Source organism: Corvus cornix, chromosome 20 (assembly GCF_000738735.6).
Source record: "Corvus cornix cornix isolate S_Up_H32 chromosome 20, ASM73873v5, whole genome shotgun sequence".
NCBI lineage: Eukaryota > Metazoa > Chordata > Aves > Passeriformes > Corvidae > Corvus > Corvus cornix.
Window position 1 is genome coordinate 7074320 of NC_046349.1, and position 24391 is coordinate 7098710.

Here is a 24391-nt window from a genome sequence, read left to right on the forward strand (position 1 = left end):
ATGAGGTTTGATGCCACTGCAGCCAGGAGCGAGCTCCTGTGCCCAAGAGCTTGCTGGCTACTGCCACTGCTCTCCCCGGGGTCCTGGGGGTCCCAGCCCCAGCCTGGAGGGGGATCTGTCTCCCTGGGGCCCCAGGGATGTGCTTGTTCATGTTAAACAGCTCCCAGCCCACTGGCAACAGCTGGGAGCAGGAACACACACTAAAAGAACCAGCAGCTCAGGGACAGGGGCAGAATAAATCTGCATAAATACAAATGAGGGGAATATTTATTTGCCACACTGACCACATTTCTGTAGCTACTTTAAGCTGTGAGAGTGGGGGTCTGGCAGCCTGGGCAGGGCTTGGGCTCCACTCAGGCCCGGCTCTGGGGCTGCAGCCCCCGTGGTTCCCCACCTTTCCAGCAGACTCACCTATTCAATATTCCTCACATGTGAGTTACTCCTGTAGCTGATGGGAGTGATAAATAACAAAACCCTTGCAAATGCAAAAATCCTTTGGCAGTTTGGAAAGGAACCAAGTCACATGCTGAATGCAGATGAAGAAAAATCATTTTTATTGTAAGGAGAAAAAGAAGGGTGTGAATCTGCCTCAAATCCACCTCACCCACAATGCAGCACATCCAAATCCACTTGGAGATTACAAGGCAGGATAGCGTTCACTCTGATCAGTTCAAAGCGTCGCTGTTTGGGAACAAATTGGCTGAGTGTGCACCTGGATTAGGCTGGGGGCTTTTTTGCCTCTTTTTAACAGTATGAAATCACTGAAAACAGCAGAATTCCCTTTTGAAATGGTAAGCCAATCAAGAAGCAGAAAGAGAGCAAAGACAAAGTGTTTACAGCTCATTGCATTCGTCCCTTTTCTCTCTTCCCTTCTCAGAAGGTTTTGTGCAGTTGGTGCAAACTCATGAAATTCCTGAGGGGACCAAACCCCTGCCTGACTGTCTGCTTCCAGCACCTGGAATGTCCCCTCTGTGCTGAGCCATTACCTGGCCTAAACCCCAGTCCAAGCGCAGCTGGGGTGGGCCTGAGGAAGAACCAGGGGGTCAACGTCATCCCTTCATCAGTGAGTGCCATAACGAGTGGTTTGTGGCCATGACAGCCAGGAGAGACACAGGCAAGACCTGGGGCTCCACAGTGTCATCAACATGGCTGATCATCGACATGGCTAATTATCAACATGGCTAATTATTGACATAGCTCACCATTGGCACAGATTATCATTGGCACAGATTACCATTGGCACAGATAACTCTAGGCTGGACAGAGACACAAAAATCTGAGAAGGTTGAAATGTAGAGCAGAAGAAAGAGTGTTTTCTTGGTTGGGTTTCTCCATTTTCATGTCTATTCTCCACCTACTGAGTTGTTTTCCTCCCTTCCCTCCTCCTCCTTGGGAATCGCCTGCAGGGGGACCTGGAGGGATAGCAGAGTTGAGGTTTTAGGCAGCCCTGTGCTACCCGTGTCACCTCCCACTACCAGGTAGCAGGGTCAGGACTCTTCTCACCCAGCTCAGGTACTGGCACCGGCACAATTGGCAGCAGAGCTCTGAGCCAGGTCCCCAGCCAGCAAATCCTCCTTACCCCAGGGTGCTGCCAGCCCCGCGCCTATGGATTGATCCCGGGATCGACACCTGCGGCTGGGGGAGAGACACCCAGGTCAGTGCAATCCCTTCCCGGGTCCCCAGAGCCTGACAGTCCCCTGGTATCCCCCACCACGGGACTGGGCTCGGTGGTTCCTGATGCAGCAGTGGCCTGAGAGCCCCCAGTTTTACGGGCAGAGATGATTTAGTGCCCTCAGGAATACAGCTCTGGGGAAGCTGGGAAGACTTCCAACTCTTCCTTACCTTCCTTATATATTAACTTTCCATGCATATGAAGCTGAAAGTTCTTCCAATCACCTCTGCAAATATTAATTAATCCTCGCAGCATCCTGAGAACCATTATTCACTCTTATTAAGCAAATATTATTAAATCCTTTTATAAGAGGTGAAGTGACTTTTCCGGGGCTGTGCAGGGCGTAAGTAGGAGTGCACAGACTTGCTACTGTATTCCAGACCTGCCACTGCACAGGGACAAAGGTACTCACACCTGAGCTGGGGGCCATCTCTGAGGACCAGGGACCCCAACCACCCCCAGCACTGCTGTGCCCTGTGAGGTACAAGTGCTCCAGGCACAGCACCTGGCAGCTCTGGCTGCATCCCAGAGCCATGAGAACCCTCCCCACTCTTGGCCCCGACCCAGGACTGTGTCCCCCATTGCAGCTGCCCCATTCTGGCTCACAGACACCAGTGGGGATCCCCAGCAGCACTGGGTCCAAACTTACTCTGAAGGAGCCAGTCAATGAAGGTGCTTGGGAATGGGGAATTCTGCAAAGAACCAGGATGTTAGAGCATGTGAATGTGGAGGGAAGGCATCAGTGTGGGGACATGGGATGGAACACAGGATGGGACATGGCTGTACCTGCAGATCCAGCTCCACATAGTGCCCGGCTGTCACTGGCAGCTTGGAGAGAGCAGAGTAGATTTTCCCCAGAAGCCCAAAGGAGATCACACCTGGGGAGAGGGAGAGGCCATGAGGGCTGGGCAGCACTAGCTGTGGGTCACTGAGCCTGCTGGAGCCTGTGCCCACCCGTAGCATCTGGCAGAGGCCGGGAGAGCATTGTACTGCCCAGCAAGGAGGAAAACCCTTTGTCCTTCCTATAGATCTCAAACTCCATGGAGTTCAAAGGTTCCCATGAAAGCTGCTGCCCCGGAGCTCCCAGGTGCAGATCCCATCACAAGGGAAATGTTGAGGGGGACCGTTCTGCTTTCAGTGAAGCAGCAATTGTGTGCGAGGTTTGACATGAACAGAGCTGGGGAGGGGAAACCCTCTGGCTCTGTGGGGCTGCACCTGGGGGTCCTGGCATAGCCAACTCCTGGCAGCAGCTTGGGTCTAGCTCTGGTTAGGAAAATACCCATAAGAAGAGCAGGGCTGTGGTGTCTGGCAGTGGTGGTGAGCCAGGACCTTGCCACCCACAGCAGCTTTGCCAGCGGAGAAAAGCTGCTCCTGCTCCAGGCAGAGAGACCCCTGCTCCCACAGCTCCAGCTCTCCTGGGGATACCCACTGCCCGTGGAGGTGGCCAGAAACACAAACCCCAAGTGTGACTCTAAAACTTAATAGGGAAAAGAAAATTTAACGACTTACGGTTGAGGAATTGCAGATTAATGTTGATGATGCTGACCCAGACGTTCACTAAGGGGCAGAGCTGCAATGGCAACAAGTGGCACAATCTTAGTGAGAACAGCGTGGCTGCAGCAGCGCGTTCCCCGGCACCGCTCGAGTTTCACAGATTTAAATCAGGATGGGACAATCATTCTGATTTCATCCTAGGGGATAGTTCTTCCATGGAAAAAGAGCTATATGATTCGTTCAGCTCCCTTCTAAAAATGTTCTACCGAACAAGGTAAAAGATCCTCTAAAGGCCCCCTTTGCTCTAAACGGGGCCGTTGCTTTTTCTCACCCCCACAGGGAGCAGCTGAGTATAAATTACCCCGTAACCTCATGTGATAGAATTGAAATTACTCCTAACAAATAAATTCTGACTGTAAGGAAGATCAAGCAATTTTGTGTAACTCACTTATGGGCTGCAGGCATGTATCTGTGCATGCACAAATATATATATATATGGGTTGTCCCAATATATATTGTCCCTGCCAACGACAGGGGGATTGGAACTAACTAACCTTTGAGGTCCTTTCCAATCCAAACTGTTCTGTGATTCTGCGCGCGTGCGTGTGTGTGTGTGTGTAAATCTGCCAGGCAGTTCTGGCAGGAGCACTGATTGGAGCTGAAATGCAGCTTCACAGCAAAGAATCTTCAGACACTCACCAGCGCAGGGACAAGGGACTTAAGAGACTTGTTCAGCAAGCTGCTCACCAGATTGGTGAGGAGGCTGAGGAGGAAAAAGACAGACAAAAATTACCAGGGAAGTTGTCAAAACCCAGGGCTTGACATCAAGACAAAACTGAGCTCCTCTGCACGGCTCAAAACTGAGCTACTCTGTAGAGGAGCCCCCTCTTCTCCTCCGATGTTAAGAGATGCCGCAAGCCCACAGCTCCCCCAGGCTTCACCAGGAATTGCAGATGCTCAGGACTTTGTTATCTGAATCGCAAAGTCTGCTTTTTATGATGTCAATCCATGCCCAGATTTGAGACTGAAGTTCTGCCCCGCTGCCAACTTGCAGGAGCTCACCCTTTCCGCAGGTTGACGCTGAAACCACCAAGGAGGTGGTTGCAATCCTTAAGCACCAACTTGAGGTCACCGGGGGAGTCCTGGGTCAGGGCAATGTGTGATGTGATGTTTGCTTCTACCGAGGAGCCACTCAGAAACTGAAAAATCCTGAAAAAAAGGAAGTGGCGTGGAGGGTTATGGAGGAAGCCAAAGCAGCACAGGAGAGCGGTGCCTGTGGTGGAACCGCAAGCGTGGCCTCGGCTGGGACAGTGCTTCAGTTTTGGGACTTCTCTCAGGCTCCTGGTCCTGTAGCAGATCACAGAACCACAGAATTGTTCAGGTTGGAAAAGACCTCTAAGATCAAGAAGTCCAATCATCAACCCAGCACCACCGCCATGTTCACTAAACCACGGCCTCAAGCACCATATCCACATGTTTTTTGAACACTTCCACAGATGGCGAGTGTCTGTGGAACGAGGACAGCTGGAAATGGTTCCAGAGAGAGTCAGCAGCACAGCCCAGAGCTTTCCTCACCAGCCTCTTGCTCAGTGTTTGGGGGTGTTTGTCGAGCCCCCAGGAGTGTCCCATCCTCCCCAGTGCCCTCAGGTCCCCGTGGCCCCGCTCCCCAGCCTCGCTCACCCTGGAAAGCGGAGCACCAGCTTTGAGTACAGGTTCAGCACAAGCTCAGTCCCACGAAGGACCTTCCATGACACTCGGGCGTTCTCAAGGTTCAATACCTTCAACCTGGGGGTTAACACCGAGGCAAACCCACCTTGAGATGGCAGGATCAGCAGGAGCAGATCCTACAGCCCCATCTCTTCCTGCTCATCATTTGACCTGTGGGTATTCCCAGGTAAAAGTGAAGGTGGGGAAGGACCAACTCTCGCTCCACAAACAGCCAATCTCAAAGCATGGTCAGGTTTCTCAAGGCTATGTCCTCCTGAGTCTCAGCCATCTCCATGGGTGGACATTCCCCCACCTCCTGTGTTGCCCATGGCTGTGTCACACCACTCCCACAGGCAAGACTTTTCCCATTTCTCGTTGGAATTTCCCCTGTTGCAGATCCTTATGTGAGCTGCGAGCCCAGGACTGGTGGTTTGTATGAGAGGGAAGGTCTGATCCCCTGGACATTATGGGTCACCCTGCAGTGAGCCCCACCACGGAGCTTCTGACTCACCAGGCGTAGCGTGTCATCTTCTGGGAGGCTCCACCACCCAACAGTCCTCCTGCACCCAGAAGTCCTCCTGCTTCACTCAGAAGACCATTGAGTCCAAGCAGACTTCCATTGCCTAGGAGACCTCCTTTTCCAAGCAGCCCTGTGCCAAGCAGACCTGTCTCTCCAAGAAGGCTGTTATTGCCAAGGAGACCATTGCCGAGGAGACCATTGCTGAGGAGACCATTGCCAAGTCCTTCCCCACCAAGGATACCAGTGCCAAGTCCTTCTCCACCAAGGAGGCCTGTTCCAAGGCCTTTCCCACCAAGGATACCAGTGCCAAGTCCTTCTCCACCAAGGAGGCCTGTTCCAAGGCCTTTCCCACCAAGGATACCAGTGCCAAGTCCTTCTCCACCAAGGAGGCCTGTTCCAAGGCCTTTCCCACCAAGGATGCCTGTGCTGAGCAGCCCGTTGCTGCCAGGTTGTCCTCCTGCAACAGTCAGAACTCTGTTACTCTCTTGTCCTTCACCACCCAGCAACCCTCCTCTTCCAACCCTCCCCTATGCTAAGCGGACCTTCCTCACCTAGGAGGCCTGTGCCAAGGACCCCACCTCCGCTGGGCTCATTTCCTACACCAAGGAGACCTCCACTTTCTGCTCCACTTGGACTTCCTTTTCCCAGGAGGCCAGTGCCAAGCAGCCCACCTCCACCAAGAGCACCTATGCCAGGCAATCCACTTTTTCCGCCCGTAAGACCAGTGCCAAGCAGACCTGCACCAAAGGAGTCCCAGTTACTGATTGGAATTCCACTCTTGGAAGGATTTCATTGACAGGAAAGATTGGTTTGGCCACGTTAGGGTGCTCTGCTGGTGAGTTCTCACAGGGACCCCTGAGCATCCTTGAACAAAGTTGGGTTCCCCATGGAGATGGGCCTGCCAGGAGGCAGCTCCCCAGGAGGCAGCTCCCTCATGAGCAGAGGGACATGCCATGAGCCCAAAATATCACAGGACTGTGCCATGACTCTGCCTTGGAAACACAGAAAATATCTGAACTCACCACCACTAGGTTGTGCTGGGTTCAGCAGGTTGAGGAGACCCTGGGAGGGGGGAAGGAGGCCCCCAAGAAAGATGACATACCAGAAGGGTGGCATGTCCTGACACAGCACCTGTGGAAAGACCCACATCAGCCTGAGCACCAGCTCCACATTGGTATCGACAGCCTGGGTACTGGTCCAGCTCTCCATCCTTCATGTGCACGGCCCTGGGGTGTGGGGAGATTCTTCCTGGACATGCAGCCTCCAGACACCATCCCCCTCGTACCAGGATGTCAGCCCAGACCTGCAGCACCCTTTTCCCACTTCTGGGAAGCAGAAGAGGGAGCAGCTGAAGCCCAGCGCCACACTGCTCTGGAGCCATGCCTGACTGGCCTCCCCCACTGCAGAGCTGGGTGTCTGACGCTGCAGGGAAGTGAAAATGCCATTTTAAGAGAAGAAGAGGGATGGAGGTGAGGCAGGAGGACCTTGTACTGAGAGAGACAGATGGCTTCCAACCACTCTGAAATGGCCCTGAAAGAGAAACGCTCACAGGAGCACAGCCAAATAAAAAATGATGAGTGTCACAGTCATGTCCTTCTGCCTGCTGTGAAGAGCACCCTGTGTTATTAAAGCTCAAAGCACAGCCAGAATCAGACTCACTTTCCCGTGGGCAGGTTGTTTGTTTTTCTCATCTTGTTCCACTCAAGCTGTGAAAAGAGTTCGTTTTCCCTCTGTTTGATCTGCCCCCGGCCAAAAGAAAGTACCTTCAAGGACCTTCTGTTCCTGCCCAAGCTGGGCTTCTAGGGGTGACAACGCAGGCTGGGGAGTGTTTGTTTATGCATGGAAAGGTGTTTGCAAAGAAATGAGAAAATGGTCTCTCTGCAGCACTGCTAGGGGTTCCAGCTCTAGGAGCACTTTCCTGGACAGTCCGTGTCCTGGACAGACAGCTCAGCTTGTCCCTCCCGAGAAAAATAATGTACAGGGTGCAGATTGCAGAGCTTCAGCACTGAGAAATAACATTATTTAGGTCAGACTGAACAACTTCTTTATCTCTTCCAGATACTTTTAAAAAATCCCTCTATGACAGTTCTCGGCACAATTAAATTAGACTTTAATTCACTCGACTGTCTTTTACATTTTCCCTTTGATCAGCACGTAATGATGCACAGCTCCTGTAGCTGCGATTATTGAACAGGGGAGAAGGAGAGAGGCTCGAGCAGCTTCTATTGAAAATCGTGTCAAATAAAATCAGTGGGATTTGTTGGAGGGGCTCTGAAAGACGTGTGCAGCATTGCAAAAGGGTACCAAAATGGATGTCAGGGCTCTTAGAAGAGCTCTTAGAGAGAATACGTGACCAAGCAGGCACCTATCTCTGCAGTTATTAACAATATCTACCAGGGTGCTGCTCCTCGGTCACACATATTTCAGTGAGCCGAGCATCTTGCACATGCAGAAAAGCATGTCTGGCTTTGCAGATAAACACTTATTTTACACTAACCGAGATGAGGTCTGGAGAGCTGAAAATTGCTCTGAATTCTGGTCACCAAGATCACGAAAAAACTCCCAGTTCTTTCTGCCAGCTTAGTCATTATCACAAACTTAACAACAACAGGAATGAACGTGGAATTTAACAAGCAAGAGCTCTGCTAGCTTTAAAAATTAATTTTCATAAATGATTAAATGCAGCTACAAAAATCAAAGGAAAGCATCATTAAAATCCCTGCTTTCCAAGCCGGGTTACACTGTGCTGTAGGTCGCCTGATGGAGCCAGCACAGTGGCCACGGTCCTTCAGTGCCACTTACCTGGACCCTTTGATGTCGAGGTGGAGCTCCCATGGTCATGGCTGCTGGCAGCTGCTTTTATATACCCGAGCTGCAGGAATGAGGAAAGCCAAGGAAAGGATGGAGCAGGGACAATTCCCTTTCACGGGCTGTGAAGTGTGACCCCTGCACCAGCCTGACCCTGACCACCACACCTTGCAGGGCTGGGCTGTGGCCAGCAGCACCCAGCCAGCCCAGCAGCTCACCCCTCACTCTGGCTGTGGTGCCCACCAGCTCTGGGGAGAGTCCCAGGGTTGCTTCAGGACAGCTCGGCACCATCGTATGGAGCAGAATGAGTCCAAGGACAGTGAGAGGTGAGCAGTTACCTCCCAACGAGTTAATTGCATACAGAAACATCACAAATTGCAAAACAAATGAAAGAGTGTGTGGGTTTGTGGCACACCGTCTGCTCTTAGAAAACTGCCTGTGCCCCAGAGGCAAGCAGGAGCTGGTTGTGCATCCAAGAAAGATCTCCACAGTTTAAAGGAGACTTGAGAGACAACAGATAAAACAGGGAAATAAATACAGAGAGGAAAGGAAAAGTAACATCAAAGATGACAGAAAAATCTGATGCTGATGTTCCAGGTGTGTTTCAGGGTGGATCTGGACTGGACCAGGGCAAGACAGACTCACAAGCAGTGATGCAGCTGTCCCAGCTACTCCCTCTCACCCCAGGAGCAACGGGTGGCTTTAGAGCCTTAATTAGCAGAAGTTTCATGTGGTTCATGCAGAGTTCAGTGGCGCTGCTGGGTGATTTCCCCCCTGGGTCCCTAAGTGCTCCAAGGACAAAGCCCCAGTAAATCCCAGGGCAGGTGATGGTGTGATGGGTGCTCAACACGAACAAGATACCCCACAGCTTTGGGTCCCGGCCTTGAAGAGTCTGACATGTTTGGGTCTGACACAGCATTTGCTGGCAGAGCTGTGCACCCCCTGAGCTGGGGGTGGACAAAAGGGACTGCAGCCTTCCCACCTGGAGTCTGTCCTGAGCCCAGGGGTTTCACCAGAGCTGGCCATGCCTACAGGCTTGAACACCTGCTGTGGCTGAAGAGAGGGCTGGACTTCATTGAACCTGAGCACAAGAATGTAAAGTACACCCACACCCTTCCGAGCACCCACAAAAGAGTCCAAAACACACTGTTCCATGGAAAAAACACATGTGCTCAATCTGCTCAAGCAATGCAGGCAGGATGCAACATCTACAGGGATAAGACCAAGCTGCTGCTGTGCCGTGTTGGGTATGGAGAGACACTCAGTGGGACCCTTGGGCAGGTGAAGTCAATGTTCAGCAGCCTGGGGAGGGGAACCCCCTCTCCTAGCATACATGTGGGACACAAGCCAGCCCAGCACAGTGTCATGGGGCAGGAGGTGACTGCTGAACTTCTCCCCGGGTCTCAGTCCCAAACTCCATCCCCTCTATGTGCAGCCCCTGTCTCCTCAAGGAAGTGTCTCATGGTCAAACAAAGAGGTCAGGGCTGGGGTGGCTCCTCCAGCCGCTGGCCAGGCTGCAGCCCAGCCATGCCACGCTGGGTACAGGTCCCATCTATGGGGAAACTGCCCTGTGGCGAGAGGAAGCTGCAGAAGGAATTTCTGCATGGGTTGTGCCTTCATACACACGATGTTCAGAAGGCAGAGGGACATCACCTGGCTGGATCACCATCACCTCTGCTGTAGCTGTGAGCTGGATCACACCTGCATTGTTCTTTAGGGTCACCACAGGTGCTTTGGGGACTGCAATTTCCATCAGCAATTCATGTGGCTTAGGCTATGCCTGGAGAACCTGCCAACATCCAAAAATGGAAAGTTTCTGCCAGTGGGAGCACAAACAGTGACCAGGAGCTGCAGAGCATGTTGCCCATTGATGCAGGAATTGCACAGTGCTGCCCTCCAGGACAGGTCTGATCCTGAATTCCTGCAACCCAGCACAGCTCTGTCTCACCTGAGGAAGTTCACCGAGAGGCCCAGTGGGAGGAGTTGGTGTCCACTGTGGGTGGCAAGGGTGGGTGGCATGGGGTCCCATTGGGTTTTGGGGACAGTCTCTGGCTTTCCTAGTGGGTAGTCCACCAGGTCTCTGGCCACACACGCGATGACAGCCTGGAGTCACAGGAGAAGTAAACACAAGTCAAAACGTTTGCAATATTTGCCTTTACGGTCAACTTCATCTTCCCTCACTGTGAAATGGCTGCACGCACGGCCTCGCCAAGTCAAGCCCCGTGACACTTCCTTCTCCAAAAGTTTGTGAAACCTAAAACTTGCTGTGCTCTCCCATGACAGAGGTGAGAGCAAGGCATGGAGCCAGGACCTCTGCCAGCTTCCACAGCCCCCTGCCCAGGTGTACATGGCTGAAGGAGACCTTGATGTACCCAAGGGAAATATCCCAAGCCCTGTGCACCGATGGAAGGCGAAGATGCAGGACTCATGTTCAAATCCACCTCAAGGAACTGGCCAGTTGCCAGGGGAAGGCTGGACCTGGTGTACTGGATGCAGCCCAGCAAATCCAGGGGCACCAGTGCTGGGGAAAGAGGGAGGGAGTCAGCGATTCCTTGTCGGACTCGACTGCAAATCCCCCCCTCCCCTGCCTGGAGCTCTGTTTCATCCAGAAGAGCCCTGGGTTTCAGGTAGGCCCTGGGCAGGGAGCTGCTGGGGACCCCTGCTCCTGGCACTGGGCAAATCTGGGGCCAGGGTGGAGCAGAGGAGGGAAGGGTGTCCCTCCGCTGGAGTGGGTGACACATGGCCCAAGGCAGGACAAGGTGTGGGACCCACCGTGTGCTCCCAGCTGGTCACTGACTAATCCCAGGGCAATGTCAAGCACTGGGCAGAGCTGCAGGAGTTGGGGAGGGGCAGTGATAATCCACATTCGGGGCCAGAGAAGGGACACACAGCCCTGCTTGGCTCTGCCAGGCTTTCCCTGGGCATGGGAGCACTGGACACCTGGAATGGCAGCCCTGCTGATGACTCCACCAGCTCTGGGTCTGGCCCTGGGCACCTGGCCCTTCCTCAGAGGAGTTGGGGTTGGGGCTGGGACCCAGGAGCCCGTGGGGGATGGCTAGAAAGACCCTGGGGCTTTCAGGAGGAGGAGAGATTCCATTAGTCCGTAGCACAGTCCAGGGCCTCCTTAGAAACTCTCAGCACTTGGGCAGACCTTGCATTGGGAAGGAGGGAGAAGCTCCTCCCAAGCTGATGGAGACATGGAATGTGTCCCCCACCAATCCCAAGCCACTGGGTGGGTGGATGCAGCAGCCCTGGGACAGTGGCTGTGCTCCTGCTCCAGGCACTGGTGACGCCACAGGGAGCTGCACCACAACCCTTCAGACTCATTGCTATTTCCCGGAACGTTTTATTTTTCCGATTTACCAGATTAGGAAGAAGCCTGTTCAGGATACTTGCCAATAAATTATCCACAATTGGGAGCAGACTGTGGAAAACTAAAGGAGCACCATGAAAACAACCTGCTGCAAAGTAAATGGGTCTTGTTAAACAATTCCCTGTGAATAGCGTGGAGCACAGACCTCCTGGAGCAAGGCAATTGCAGCAGCAGAGTGAATCGTTTCTGCTTGGATTTTGCATGAGATAACTGTAATTTGCATCCCAAAATAGCCAGTGGGAAATTTATTGCTGCCTTTTATCTACTAGTGTATAGTCTCCTTAAATGAGCAGAGAAAATCTCAGCCTGAGTGGTTCCTACAATACGTGCTCACGTCTCAGAAGACCCCACACCATGTCCATTAAAATGACCCCTGAACATGGCACACAGGGCAGAATTGTGCCCTGGGACCTGTGGGACAGCACATCACTCACTGTGGCTGTGTGAGGGGCACACAGACACCAGCACCACCGGCCCTGTGGCGTGGCTGGTGAGTGGCTGTCACCTGCAGGGATGGTGGGATGGAGCGGTGTAACATGCCCTCACACATTTGCCGTTCACAGGGTGTGGGCTGGGGCTGGCAGAGCTTGATGGCGAGGTGGCTTATGCCAGCAGGGGAGGACATCTGCATCACTCATCCTCTCAGGAGTCTGATTTTAATGCCGCCAAACAGCTGCAGCACCAGCCCCAGCCCCAGCCATCTCTTGCCATTGAGGGCCACTCGAGTGTAGGGGTCGAGGTAAGCACCAATGCCGGGCAGGACCTGCACGGACACCCTGCGTCAGCTCCACGATCCTCAGCCTCCAGGGACAGCAAGAGGGACATTACAGGTGGCAGCTCTACGCCCAACTGGGCTCCACAGCTAACACAGCCATGCTCAGGAGGTGGGAGAGTCAGAGGCCAGTTAGACCAGAAATTATAAAAGACACCAAGTTTTCTCAGTTATTTTCCTGTTTAATTTGCTTTCCAGTTTTATCAGGAGGTCGGTTCTTTTGCCCTGCTATTCCTTCTGCTTCTGCTGGGCTTGCAGCGGAGTCAGGCGGGCGGGCTGCAGCCGGGAGCGGCGGCTCGGCAGCCGCGGCCAGCGCGCAACTCGCGCACCCTCTACGGGCAAACGCCCCCGCACTGCCGCCAGCCCGGCCCTTCCCCGGCCGGCTCAGGAGCCTCTTCTGCCCCACAAACCTGCACGACTTCCCAGCAGCCGTCAGATCCCACACGGAGCTTTCTTCTTTTAAGAGTCTGGCCAGTTGAAATTTTAATTACATAAACAAAACTACTCCAGGATCAGTTTGGAGGGGGAAGGTTTGCTCACAAGCATCGTGCTCTTCCCTTTCCACATGCAATTGCTCTTCCTTCCCTGATCATGGGTGCTGGTATGAGGGTGTCAATCCCAAAGGACCCCCTTGGCTCCTGTTTTCCAGAGTGGCACTGGTGACTCACCATCACTCAAAACTCCTTTACTGAGCCTGAGGATGGCATCTCTTGCCTGGCTCCATGCTGGGGTCAGCAGGATGCACAGGAGGGCAGTGCAATGGTGGCATCGTGTCTGCTGCTGGACTGGGAAAGCTGTAGGTGCTGGCAGGACCTGGGGAACAACAGCAGGGAGAGTGGAGATAGGCTGGGCTGAGATCAAGGGCTGTCAGGTATTTCAAGATGGGTGACAATTTTTCAGTGAATAGAAAACACGAGCTTTAGGAGAACGGAAACCATTCACGAGTTAGAGCCACGCTGGGCCAATGGATCTGGGAACACACAGTGGGGAGAGGGGGAGTCCATCCATCCATCCACAGGGAGGTTTCCAGCCAGCTCCTGCCCACCCCTGTTTGCTTATTCCTATTTATGGTCACCCCCTAAATCCTTTCCATCCCTGGGCACTGTGACACCATTCATACACTGTGAAATGATTCCTCGTAACCTACAGCCCAACCTGAGCCCCCCTCACCCTGAGGTGAGTGTGAAAATTAAGGCTGAAATCATATCAGTGACTCACATTGGCCTTTCTTATTAAAATGGCTCATTTTAACCTTATAACGATAAAATTAACCAGAACCTCAAAAGGATACCACTACACAAAACCTCCTGAAATGTTCATGTTAAATGAATGGATTTTAAGAAGAGGGTTTTCATTTTGCTGTAGCAACCTTCTTTTCTGATTTTTCAGACTAGTCACTAAATATAAACTAGAATTACTCACCTGCATTCCTACTATTGTTGGGTTTATTCCCATGGTTTTTCTTGGCTCACCAGGGTGTATCATAAGGTTTGGGGGTAAAACAGGGGTTCTGTCCCCCCAAGCTCACAGTACCTTGTGCCACTATTTGGACTCCTTTTCTTTACCTGACCTCATCCTGAATTTCAAGCCTGGCTTTGCTCAGCTCCTGGTCAAGGTGAGACCTTATGCTGCTCTGTGGGCACCTCTGCTTTCACCCACACAGCAGACCCTTATGCAGTGATGGTGCTGCAGGAAATGTGGAAAGGTGCCTAAATTTTCAAAGCTGGTGGATTGAGGGTGTAAAGCACCATTTGTGGGTTTCATATATTCCATTATGAATAAAGACTTGTAAACCAGGGAAAAGCATTGAGCAACAGGTTACTGGACAGCCAGTATCAGGTAGCACTGTTACCCAAGAACCCAGGGATAAAGGGAAGAAATTGCTGCCTGAGACTGTGGCTGCACTGACCTGAAAGAGCCGTGCTGGGAAATCAGCTTCTTCCACAGAAATGCCTGCTGACACTTGCACGTGGGCTGGCACACACAGCTTACCACATCAGGGGGAAATTCTTAAATTTCCAGCAAGTGCATGGGGAGGCTTTGGAAAAGTACCAGGAGATTTTTGTCTCCTGTAGTGCTCGAGGAACCTCGAGAAGTGGCTCCTGAGGATTGTCCCACCCATCCTGCAGCTGCCAGCTCCTTCCTGGCAGATGGCGTTTCCTTCCTGTGCTGGGACACCCCCATGGCCACTCCTGGCTATAAGGGTGCTTTTGTTCTGGTGCCCTCAACACTTAATACCTTTGTGAGATCAAATGTGCTTTTTTTGATAACCTGGTGCGTCTTACACAACAAGGGCATAATACACACCTAAATAAATCCCTATGGAATGTGAGCTCAGGTTATCTGTGCCGGGCTCTGGACAGAGCCTTGCACAACCAGCACCAGCAGGCTCCATGTGGGACCTGCTGCCAGCGGGAGCTGCTCCAAAGAGCTCCAAAGGAGAGGGAGATATCAGCAAGAGCTGTGCCAGCACTGCATTGCAATCTCCCCTCTGCCCCTCGTCAGTCAGGCACGAGAGAGGGCTCCAGCAGGGCACCCACGTGCACCCAACCCAGTGCCCCTGCGAGAGGCTGTTTCACAGCTGGTGCCACGGGCTGTGCTTCAGAAATGCTCTCTTGAGGTACCAGTTCATCCTCTGAAGGCACAGCCTCCCCACCCATCCATGTGGCAGAGGGGCATGGAGCAGGCAAACAGGTGTGGGGAGCCGGAAACACATCTGAATAAATATCCAGAGAAGGAAATACTGTGACAGTGAAAGATTTTATTGAAAGAGCAATACAAGAGCAACCTTTATGCCTAAGAGCTCTGCTTCCTGGCTATGGATGTTAGAAGCGGCCACAGAAACCCCCAAACATCCACCAGCCAAGAAGTTTTCCCACCCTGATGCTGGCCAAAGGCTGTTGCCCGTCCTGCTCAGGCCACAGCCACAGCATGGGGCAGGGCTTGAGAGAAAGGAAGAGGGAGAGAGTGGAGCAGAGCAGGGCTTGGGGTGCATGTGCTGCCTCAGAAAGGGAACAGCATCGAGGCTCCTCCTGAGCAGAATCTTTCTAGAGTGGTCTGGCCGGAAAACTCGTCCACCTGGAAGAAGCAGCACAAAAACGACTCAGTTGTTTCATTCAGACTTTCACCAGCTTTTTCCCATACCCCAGGTGAGGTTTTCCTGTGGGTCCACACCAGCAGAGGGAAACTGGGAGCAGCCCATGGGAAATGAGGCTGGCCAGGGTGGGATGGGGGTGTGGGATCTGCACGTCCCAGCCCTGGGTGGGCACATTCCCACTCCCCAGGACACAGCACGATGGGAAAATGCAATTCTTACATCAGTGATGTCAACTTCAGCGTTCCTGAGGCTGGTGTTAAGGACATTGGGCAGTGGGACCGACACATGGAAGGCATCTGCAAAAACAGGTGTAAGAATCTCGTCACAGGGATGAAACCCAGAATGAAGGCAGCAAGGGGGGGGGAGAGCCCCGAATCCAGCTGAATTGGAGATGAGAGGGGACCCTAACCCCCATACCTCTAACAGAAGGTACATATACATTTGTGAGGACCTTCTTGAGCCATTCTGTGAGCGAGGAGGCCTGCAGGGAAGAGGGTGTGTCAGTAGCAGAGGAGAGCAGTGGTTATTGGGCCATGGCAGGGTTATCGGTTGAGTTCTACTCAGTGCTATGAAACACAAGCACTAGGAAGCTTCTTCCTCCAGTGAAACACTCCCAGGACTGAGGGTGGATATGCTCTTTGGGTAATTTCTTTTTAATTATTCCTCCCCCATTCCCAGCACCCCCACTTGTGCTGCCAACAAGTGAGGAGAGACACCCAAGTGTCACTGCTGTACAGCACAGAAGGATCTGCAGGACAGAGAGCAATTGCCCTCTGCCAAGAGAAGTAGAAGGGTGAAAACTGAAGAAGAATTAGCTTTTGGTTTTCCTCCCCTACACAGAGCCTCTGGCCATTGCATCACTCACTGCAGCACCTCGATCCAGGGCATGCACTTACAGTGGAAGCGTCAAGACTCGAGGGGAACCGTGTCAGGTTGATGCTACAAAAGATGAAAACAAGGAAGAGTTGGGATGTGTTGGTGCAGCCTCCTCCAGGCCCTTTCTCAGTCTGGAATTTTCCTCACCCTCATAAAGATACAGGATTTTAAAAACAGAACAACTTTTTTACAACTGTCTCATCACATCAGCCATAGATTTGGTCTGAGGTGGGGGCTGGGATGAGACAGGAAGGCTCCAGCAGCCCTTGACATCTTTACTATGTCTACGTCACTGTCCCCCCTCTCTGCCACCAGCTCCATTTGTCCCCAGGCAGAGCCCCCCCACCCGCAGAGCTGGGCTCTACCTGTCAAGAGCCAGGGAGGTTTGCAATTTGCCATCAGAGACTGATGGGGTGATGTTCAGAACGATGTCCTGGAAATGGAACAATGAAAGAAATGAGGTTATTCCCCTGCACAGCTCCCAAGACTGAAAAGTGTATTTGTAAATTACCCATTCTGAGAAAAAACACTTGTCTGTGCCGAGAAGCCACATTTTTGTGACAGATGGCATCATGTATCTCTCTCCCCAGGGTTCACCTTCCTGTCTTTATTTTGTGTTATTCCTGAAACATTTCACTTACGTTTTATGCTTGGTTATGAGCTTGTTTAAAGGACTGGGCATCACTGTTTTGATGATGCGGTAAATACAAAAGTGCAAATGCTGCAGGGCCAAGGGTAGGGCAAGCCAAGGGGATGCCAGCAGTCATCCAGCCTCAGCCATCGCCCTGTTCAGGGATCTCATCTCCTGGGAGCTCACTCACCACATCGAGGGAGAACAGGAGCCCCTGGGAGGTCTGCAGGGCGGGACTGATGGCGTCGATAGAGGCTTTGAGGGTGGCAGTGGCTCTTCCGTCCCTCACAGTCACCACTGGCTCGTTGCTCACTTGGACACGCAGCTCCAGTGGCAGAGAGCCAGGGAGGACCCGGGCGAGCTGCAGGGGCAGAGGAGGTCAGGGCAAGGGTGGGGTGAGTGGTGGGGTTGGAATCAATGCACATGGAGGAGGTGACTGACCTGGGGGATGAACGGGAAAAGGGCATCCATGGTCAGCGAGCTGCTCTCGGGAACCTGTGGGAACAGCACTGGTGACGTCGCTGCCCGGGAGGGTTCGTGCAAAGCCCACGCTGGCCTCAGCTGGACCCCACAAACACAAGCAGGCAACACTGGGTGTCCTTGGGTCACCCAAGAGCAACCAGGACACTGACCTGGCCTTGCAGAGGGAATTTGCTACCCGTCAAGCTGGTGATGCTGAGGTTGAGGGCTCCCTGCCCCTGGACCTGCTCCAGCAGGGCGCTGAGGGTGTCCTGGGAAAGGCTGAGCCGTGGCGGGCGGCCGGTGGCCAACTTCAGGCTGGCAGTGAGTGGCAGCCCCTGCATGGGGGTTGTCATGCCACCTCTGGCATTCTCAGAGAGGAGCTACAGGGGACAGAGCAGGGAGGGATGTTGGTGGGGCTCAGAGGATTGCCCTGGGCACCCTGCCTGCCTGTGGACCTCGCAGAGCGGCTCACACGAGGTTTGTCAGCACTTAAATGATCACAGGGCTGCTCCAGGCTGCCCTGGCACAGGCAAGGGCTGCATCTGTTACCCCTTCCCCGTTGGAGCACTGCCACGTATCCTGATTGGAAAGACACATTGCTGATATTTTATGCATGATTCTGGTCCCTGTCAATTACTTTGACAAACCACTTATGAACAGAATATGTCTGTGAGCAGTGACTGCTGCTCCTGTATGAAATTAAACTTTTCTGATTAAAAACTATGAGAGTGCTACAATTATGCTTAATTAAGTAGCATCAAGCCACTCTTGCTCATGCCACCATCAAGGATTAAAAGGCAAAAAATAAGGTAGAGACCCAGCAGTGGCAATAGCAGGGTTGTGGCCAGAGCAGACTCATCAGTACCTTCCAGTGAACATGTGCCTGAAGGCAGCTGAAATCTGAGTAGCTCTGACAAACAGCCACCATGTTCCAATGAATCACCCAAAGTCAGAGGTTTTGGGACGGGGGAACATGGTGGCACTTACTTTCAGATCCATCTGGATGGCGTCAGCACTGAGGATGGAGAAGGAGGGCAGGTCCCCCAGAGCCCCGAGTGGGAGCACCTCTGTGAACACAGGGAAGAAAACTCTTCAGCTGCAATGGCAGGGGATGCTCCCAAATCCCATGGCCCCAAGAGTTACTGGAACCAGCAGCAGCTCCCGCTCACAGCATTCCCAGCTAGAAAAGCCACTAGAAAACAATATTTTGTAGCAAAATGTTGTTTCTAAAAGCAACCATTCCTGTGCTGGGTTTCTGCAGGAAGAGCTGTCTGCTGCTGCTGGGGCAGGGAAACTGAATGTTGGGTTTGAGCTGGGAGTTCTGGTTTTAGAAAATTGGTAAAATATTTGTATTTACCTAATGAAAAAAGCCACGCCATGCTCAGGGCAGGATGTCACTGGGAAGAGGGGAACAGGAGGTGTCAACACTTACGGTTCCTGGAGCCGAGCAGGGAGCTCAACACCTTGAGCTTGGCGTTGATGATGTTGCAGCCCTGGGGAGGCAGAGGGAAGTGAGAGGGTCCTGGGACGCGCTGCACCAGTGGGTGACATGGCACCCACACAGCCAGTGACAGTGGGCTCTGCTGGGCTGCACATGTGGGCAGAGCTGCTGCAGGCGGGGCTGGGGGGGACATCCCATCACACAGGACTCAGCATCGGGTGGGTGAGCGGCCCCTTGGAGCCAGCGTGGGTCTCACCCGGGTTAGTGGCTGCTAAACCAGCAGTTGGCTCAGAAATCTGTTTGCCACCAGAGCCTGGCACAGGTGATGGTGCTGGTGCCTTTCGGCAGGAGGACAGGCTGACCGCCCCGCTGAGCCCACAGCTGTGCAAATATCCACATCCATGGGGCAGCCTGGCCTGCTGCCTGTGCTGCTTGCCCTGCCCACCCAGCACTGTACTGGTGGGTCGCATGAAGGTGGCTCTGCAGACTCACCAGATCCTGCAGGACATTGCTAAGGAGGCGTTTCAAAGGCTCATCCAGAACTGGCACTCTGGGTCTGGTAACAGAAAATAGGAAATAACAAGTGACAAAGATTAATGCTGGAAAGTAAGAGGATTTTACACAAGAGAAACATGAGGCCTCACTTGCATCGTCCATACTCAGGGCCGAAATATTACTATTCCCAAGCCCTCTGAATCCTGCCCAGTGCTAGGTTCCCCACACCCAGAAATGTTCTTTTCTTAGCCCAAATCTTAAAAAAAGGTCAACTGTTCCCCTCTGAGCCCAGCAGCTGGATCACCAACAACACCAAGGTGTCCCACTGCCACAAGTCCCACCTGATTCATACCTCACATAGGTGTTTATGTCAACAGTCTTGCAGTTCAGAGCATTCTGGTGAGCTGTCCACGTGTCCTGGACCAGCATGGTCACATCTACCTCCACCTGCTTGCAGAGCGGCTGGCCCGGCACACTGTCCAGGGGAAGCACAGCAGGCAGCTCAGGACATTTGCTGACCATCTACTTTCCAAAGAGATGGTGACCGCCTGCCCCAAGCCATGCCCCTGATGGACACGCCTTACCTGCTCTCTACCAGCAGCTGGGTGTTGAAGTCCACCTGGTGCCCAAAGCCCGGCAGGGAGTGCAGACTGATTTTGGGGAGGGTGTTGTTCACAATTCTCAGTCTGGATGGTTGAAATAAGGAAAAGGCAGTGAACAGCACATTTGCACAGCCCTTGTCCCTCAGCCCCCAGCACGGCAGCCATGCTCTTGGGGTCCTGCCCACCTGGGTCATCAGGGACCCCCACCTGCTCCATCAGGAGCAGCTTGTGGCACATAAAAGGCACAGGCAGAAAATCCCAGCAGATGAAGCCCTGTTTATGAGCCTGCCCCAAGAGGGGAGGGAGGGGGCTCTGTGTGTGCAGGCTCCAGAACAGGATCTCCTTTCCCTGGCATGGCTCAGACACAGTGGGCTGCTCAGGGACACCATCTCCCACTCTCACTCACCCCATGAGATCTTCACCATTTCTACCAAGAAGGCTGCCAACGAGACCATTTTTGCCAAGGAGACCATTTTTGCCAATGAGAAGCTCAAGGACGGTGTCAAGGAGAGTATCAACAAGACCATCTTTGCCAAGGAGACCATCAATGACACCACCTTTGCCAAGGAGACCACCGAGGACACCATCCTTGTCAAGCAGACCACCAACTACACCATCTTTGCCAAGGAGACCACCTAGGAGACAATCTCCACCAAGGAGACCATCTCCACCAAGGAGGCCACCAACAGCTCCATCTTTGCCAAGAAGGCCTCCAACAACTCCATCTTTCCCAAGGAGACTGCCAACAGCACCGTCTTTGCCCAGGAGACTTCCAACAACTCCGTCTTTTCCAAGGAGACTGCCTACAGGACCGTCTTTTCCAAGGAGACTGCCAACAGCACCGTCTTTGCCCAGGAGACCTCCAACAACTCCGTCTTTTCCAAGGAGACTGCCTACAGGACCGTCTTTTCCAAGGAGACTGCCAACAGCACCGTCTTTGCCCAGGAGACCTCCAACAACTCCGTCTTTTCCAAGGAGACCACCAAGCAGATTGCCACCAAGGAGACCATCCTGAGATCTCTGGGGAAGACCTTTGGCTGGTGAATCTCTCATACCTGAAGAACAGGATGAGAGGTCACTGTGAGCTACGTGGACTCAGCACACAAGCCAGCCTGGCTCTTCCTTCCCCTCCCCTGTCCCTCTTCATACAAATGAGGTGGTGGCACCAGCCACTGTAAAGTATCTGAAGTGCCATCTCCAAAGTGCTGTATAAATGCAAATTACCAGCATTGCCACTACTGCTGGGCAGATCTGGACCAGCTTCTGATTTTCTGAGCATGGTCAAGAGACAAAAGAGCAAAACTGCTCTCAAAAGAAGGATAAATCCTGTCTCTTACATACACTTACCATTCATATCTCCTCTGTCAACCAAGGACAGGAGTCCAAGTCCTTGTGAAGGGACCAGCAGGCTGTTGAGGAGGACAACAGTCCAAAACACCGACATCTTCAGTCCTGATAACTGTGGGAAGTGACTGCCATGAGAGCAGTGCTGGGAGAGTGAGCACCGGTCCATGGAGGGAGGAAAGAGGAGGAGGGAGGAAGGAAAAAGGACAAATGGCTGTCAGGGAAGACAAGATCAGGGAGGAGGCTGCTGGCACCTCTACTGCCTACTCATCACACTGGTGATGATGGACAGTAATCCTCCTGGTGGCACTTTCCTGCAGGAGAAACCAGAATGTCAACACCAGTTACTCCAAAGACCGATGGCCACAGCAGCTGTGGGGAAAGTGAGTGGTTGTTGGGATGTTCCTGCTGCGACCCCCTCAGTGCTGGTGAGTAATGGTATGACTTAGCTGTGTGATCTGGGGTACATCCATTCTGGATGGAAATTTCTCTAAGAAACAAATCCTGCATCCTGCATTATGGGAAAATATGACATTTCTGACAACACAATTGTCTCTAGAAGTAAAGCAACATCTCCACAGTACAAATGCACTGGAGAGCACCTCCAGTTTGAATGTCATGATTTCTGCACAAACATCAGAATCTGAGGCTTCCCTCTGCGTGGAAATACCTGATAGAATTGTAAGAAAGAGAAAGTAAACTTTAACATTTCAGTGTCATTGAAATATTTCTGTGGGACCTCCAACTTGAAGTAGCTTCTTTTTGTTTTTTAAAGAACCAAAATGAACTTCATTGCTCCAAATCTATCTAAATGTAAATAACTCATCAAAAAGGGATCAAAACACGTGTGAGAGGTCTAATTTGCCTTAGCTAGAAATCTATTGCAGATAATAGAGCTATACCAAAGATAATTTAAGTGATAATTGTTTATGAAAACCCTGAAATACCCTTTCTTCGGCAAGGACTGCAATCCAATGAACATGCACATCTCTGCTGGAGAAACTCACACTGAAAGGCACCATTTACTTCTTGGAGGATAATTCAGGCAGGCAGCAGGCAAGAATAACAATTTTTGTTAAAAGGCCACCACTCCCAAAGCAACACTGAGAGTTTGCAGAGACAGAAGCAAGGAACACACTTACTGAGGAATAAATTTGCTCTTACCTGACCAAGCTCTGTCTCCAGCCGATGTCCCTGTCTTCTGAAGATCACCGGGATCCAGGATCTTCATATATAGAGCTTTACAGAAGGAAAAAGGCAGGTGATGTCATTTGGGACATCCAGAATAATTGGTGGGGAGCAAAACAAACAAGGTCTTATTTCTGGTGACTTCCACTGCAAATATTTCCTTGGAGATATTAGGAGTTAGGTAAATCATTGAGCAACGACCTGTAGGCGCAGACTCAGCCAGCTCCGGGTGCCTGGTTTGGAACATCATCCTTTCAGCCTGTCAAGATGCAGACGTGGCTGAGATGTCATGCCCTGATAAAATACCTTTCTTTTTCTTTTCTTTTCTTTTCTTTTCTTTTCTTTTCTTTTCTTTTCTTTTCTTTTCTTTTCTTTTCTTTTCTTTTCTTTTCTTTTCTTTTCTTTTCTTATTTTTTTTCCAAATAAAATTGATGTTCTGACTGAAAAATGTATCAAAACACTGGCCATCCGTGGCTGTTCATACTTCTGCAGTTCTCAGGGCTGCAGTACTGAGCAGTAAGCCCATGTGTGGGGATGTGTCACCTGTTATGATAAATGAAGGGCCAGGCAGCACCTTTTCCAGTGTAAAGACAGACTGTGGAGATAGTAAAATAGCCAGTTATTCCCTGTCCAGGCCAGCAGGACATGCTCAGCATTCCCATCCAACTTGCCTACAGCCTGATCGGATGTCACGGCCTAACAGATACCCTGAGCTGACAGACTCTTTGGAGAGACACCATCCAACTGGAAAATGCTGCCCTTATCTAACTGGTGTGGAATTGCTTCCAAGCCCATCACCTCTGCTCGGAGTGCTCCAGAGGGCTGGAGATGGGATGTGCTTTAACAGGAAGATACTGTTAGGAGGCTGATGCCATTGACCTGGAAGTTCCCAGGCCAGAGTTTGTTGGTTTGTGGTATTTTTGAAGTCCTGGAAGGATTGTTGATCCCATTGTGGGCACACCTTCCTATCATACCGCCCCATGCAACAGATGTGCTGCAGCTGCCCAGGGTCTTCTGCCTCCTCCCTGCAGCTCTGTCCAGGTCCCTGCCCTGATTGCTGCCCAGGAGACACAAAGATAATACAGTTTCCCTGCCCTAAAGAGCAGCAGCTCTTTGGGGCAGGGAAAAGAAACCTTCTTCCATAGGCCCCGGACCAAACACGGTCCCCGTGCATGGAGCACATCCCAACAAGCACAGCAAAAGCTGCCTGTGCTGGAGGGAGAATGCACCAGCCTGGGTGCGGGGTGAACTCTTTGGGACTGGGGTGAACTCTTTGCTCCCAGATGTCCTCATTGACAACAGGAGTGAATAGTGATGGCTGCTCCCCAGCCCTGCTGAAAAATAATCCCAAAAAATTGCTTGCTCAGTGTTAATACTTTCTGTAAACTTGGAAATAAATATTTCCAGCAGATGAGCCAGCTTTGGACACACATTATTTCCAGCTTTGAAAAAATACCTTAATTAAAGGCCAAGGAAGGGGTGGCAAAGATGTCAAAGCACTGAAGGAGTTGACACTCTCCTTGCAACCTGATCAGCCAGGACCTCCAGAGCACAAAGCCCGGCTGTCATGGTGAGATCATGACCTTTGATAAGATGGACGAGGGTGTTAACAAGATGGTATTAAGTTATCATCCATCGTGAATCGCTTCATACTCATGGGAGCCACTGTCCAAAACCTGAATTACCATGAAGACAGCCCCAATACTGGTCAGTGCACAGGGAAGGGGCAGGGTGGCACCTCTGGGAATAGCTCCTGTGCAGTGACCTTTCAGGCATGACAGCAACCTGGCCTCTCCCCAGCAGCTGCTGAATGCAGAGGTCCCTGACCATTGGATATTTTGAAAAAAACAAAGCAGATTCCCATAAAGAGAATGAAGCTGTGATGTCCAAGTCTCGCTAAAGTGACTTT

At 52.0% G+C, this 24391-nt stretch overlaps 2 protein-coding genes across 4 annotated transcripts; both read right to left on the reverse strand.

Moving 5' to 3' along the window:
* Positions 1-527: 527 nt before the first annotated feature.
* LOC104687719 (BPI fold-containing family B member 4-like) lies at positions 528-8439 on the reverse strand. 3 transcript variants are annotated; one of them, XM_019284345.3, is made up of 12 exons: positions 8196-8439; positions 6416-6524; positions 5936-6130; positions 5385-5850; positions 4847-4951; positions 4229-4375; positions 3866-3929; positions 3182-3242; positions 2459-2550; positions 2322-2364; positions 1580-1635; positions 528-1412 (listed from the first exon to the last, which is right to left on the reverse strand). In XM_019284345.3, exons 1-11 carry the CDS (start codon positions 8232-8234, stop codon positions 1604-1606), a joined length of 1353 nt encoding a protein of 450 aa, XP_019139890.2. In that variant the 5' UTR covers positions 8235-8439; the 3' UTR covers positions 528-1412; positions 1580-1603. The 3 variants fall into 3 exon arrangements, with proteins under 3 accessions (XP_019139890.2, XP_010395261.2, XP_019139892.2); XM_010396959.4 differs by having other exon boundaries at positions 5945-6130; positions 8196-8438; XM_019284347.3 differs by lacking the exon at positions 5936-6130 and having other exon boundaries at positions 8196-8437.
* Positions 8440-15135: 6696 nt separating this feature from the next.
* Positions 15136-22668, reverse strand: LOC104687845 (BPI fold-containing family B member 4-like). Its single transcript, XM_010397106.4, has 16 exons — positions 22459-22668; positions 21298-21409; positions 20357-21005; positions 19933-20034; positions 19701-19823; positions 19346-19409; positions 18845-18905; positions 18400-18479; positions 17583-17792; positions 17392-17445; positions 17141-17311; positions 16685-16752; positions 16340-16382; positions 15861-15924; positions 15663-15739; positions 15136-15424 (listed from the first exon to the last, which is right to left on the reverse strand). Exons 2-16 carry the CDS (start codon positions 21392-21394, stop codon positions 15350-15352), a joined length of 1938 nt encoding a protein of 645 aa, XP_010395408.3. The 5' UTR covers positions 21395-21409; positions 22459-22668; the 3' UTR covers positions 15136-15349.
* Between the last annotated feature and the right edge of the window lie 1723 nt (positions 22669-24391).

What these genes read in the sequence shown, in the direction of transcription:
- LOC104687845 (XM_010397106.4), bottom strand. Translation starts at nt 21,394, where the DNA reads ATGTCGGTGTTTTGGACTGTTGTCCTCCTCAACAGCCTGCTGGTCCCT. An exon ending in GACATAAACACCTATGTGAG is followed by an intron (nt 19,410 to 19,700) that starts GTATGAATCAGG and finishes TTCTGTTACCAG; the next exon opens with ACCCAGAGTGCCAGTTCTGG. An exon ending in TCCTGTTCTCCCTCGATGTG is followed by an intron (nt 16,753 to 17,140) that starts GTGAGTGAGCTC and finishes TTCCATTTCCAG; the next exon opens with GACATCGTTCTGAACATCAC.
- LOC104687719 (XM_019284345.3), bottom strand. Translation starts at nt 8,234, where the DNA reads ATGACCATGGGAGCTCCACCTCGACATCAAAGGGTCCAG. An exon ending in CTCGACATCAAAGGGTCCAG is followed by an intron (nt 6,525 to 8,195) that starts GTAAGTGGCACT and finishes GTCTTTCCACAG; the next exon opens with GTGCTGTGTCAGGACATGCC. An exon ending in TAATCTGCAATTCCTCAACC is followed by an intron (nt 2,551 to 3,181) that starts GTAAGTCGTTAA and finishes CCCTCTCCCCAG; the next exon opens with GTGTGATCTCCTTTGGGCTT.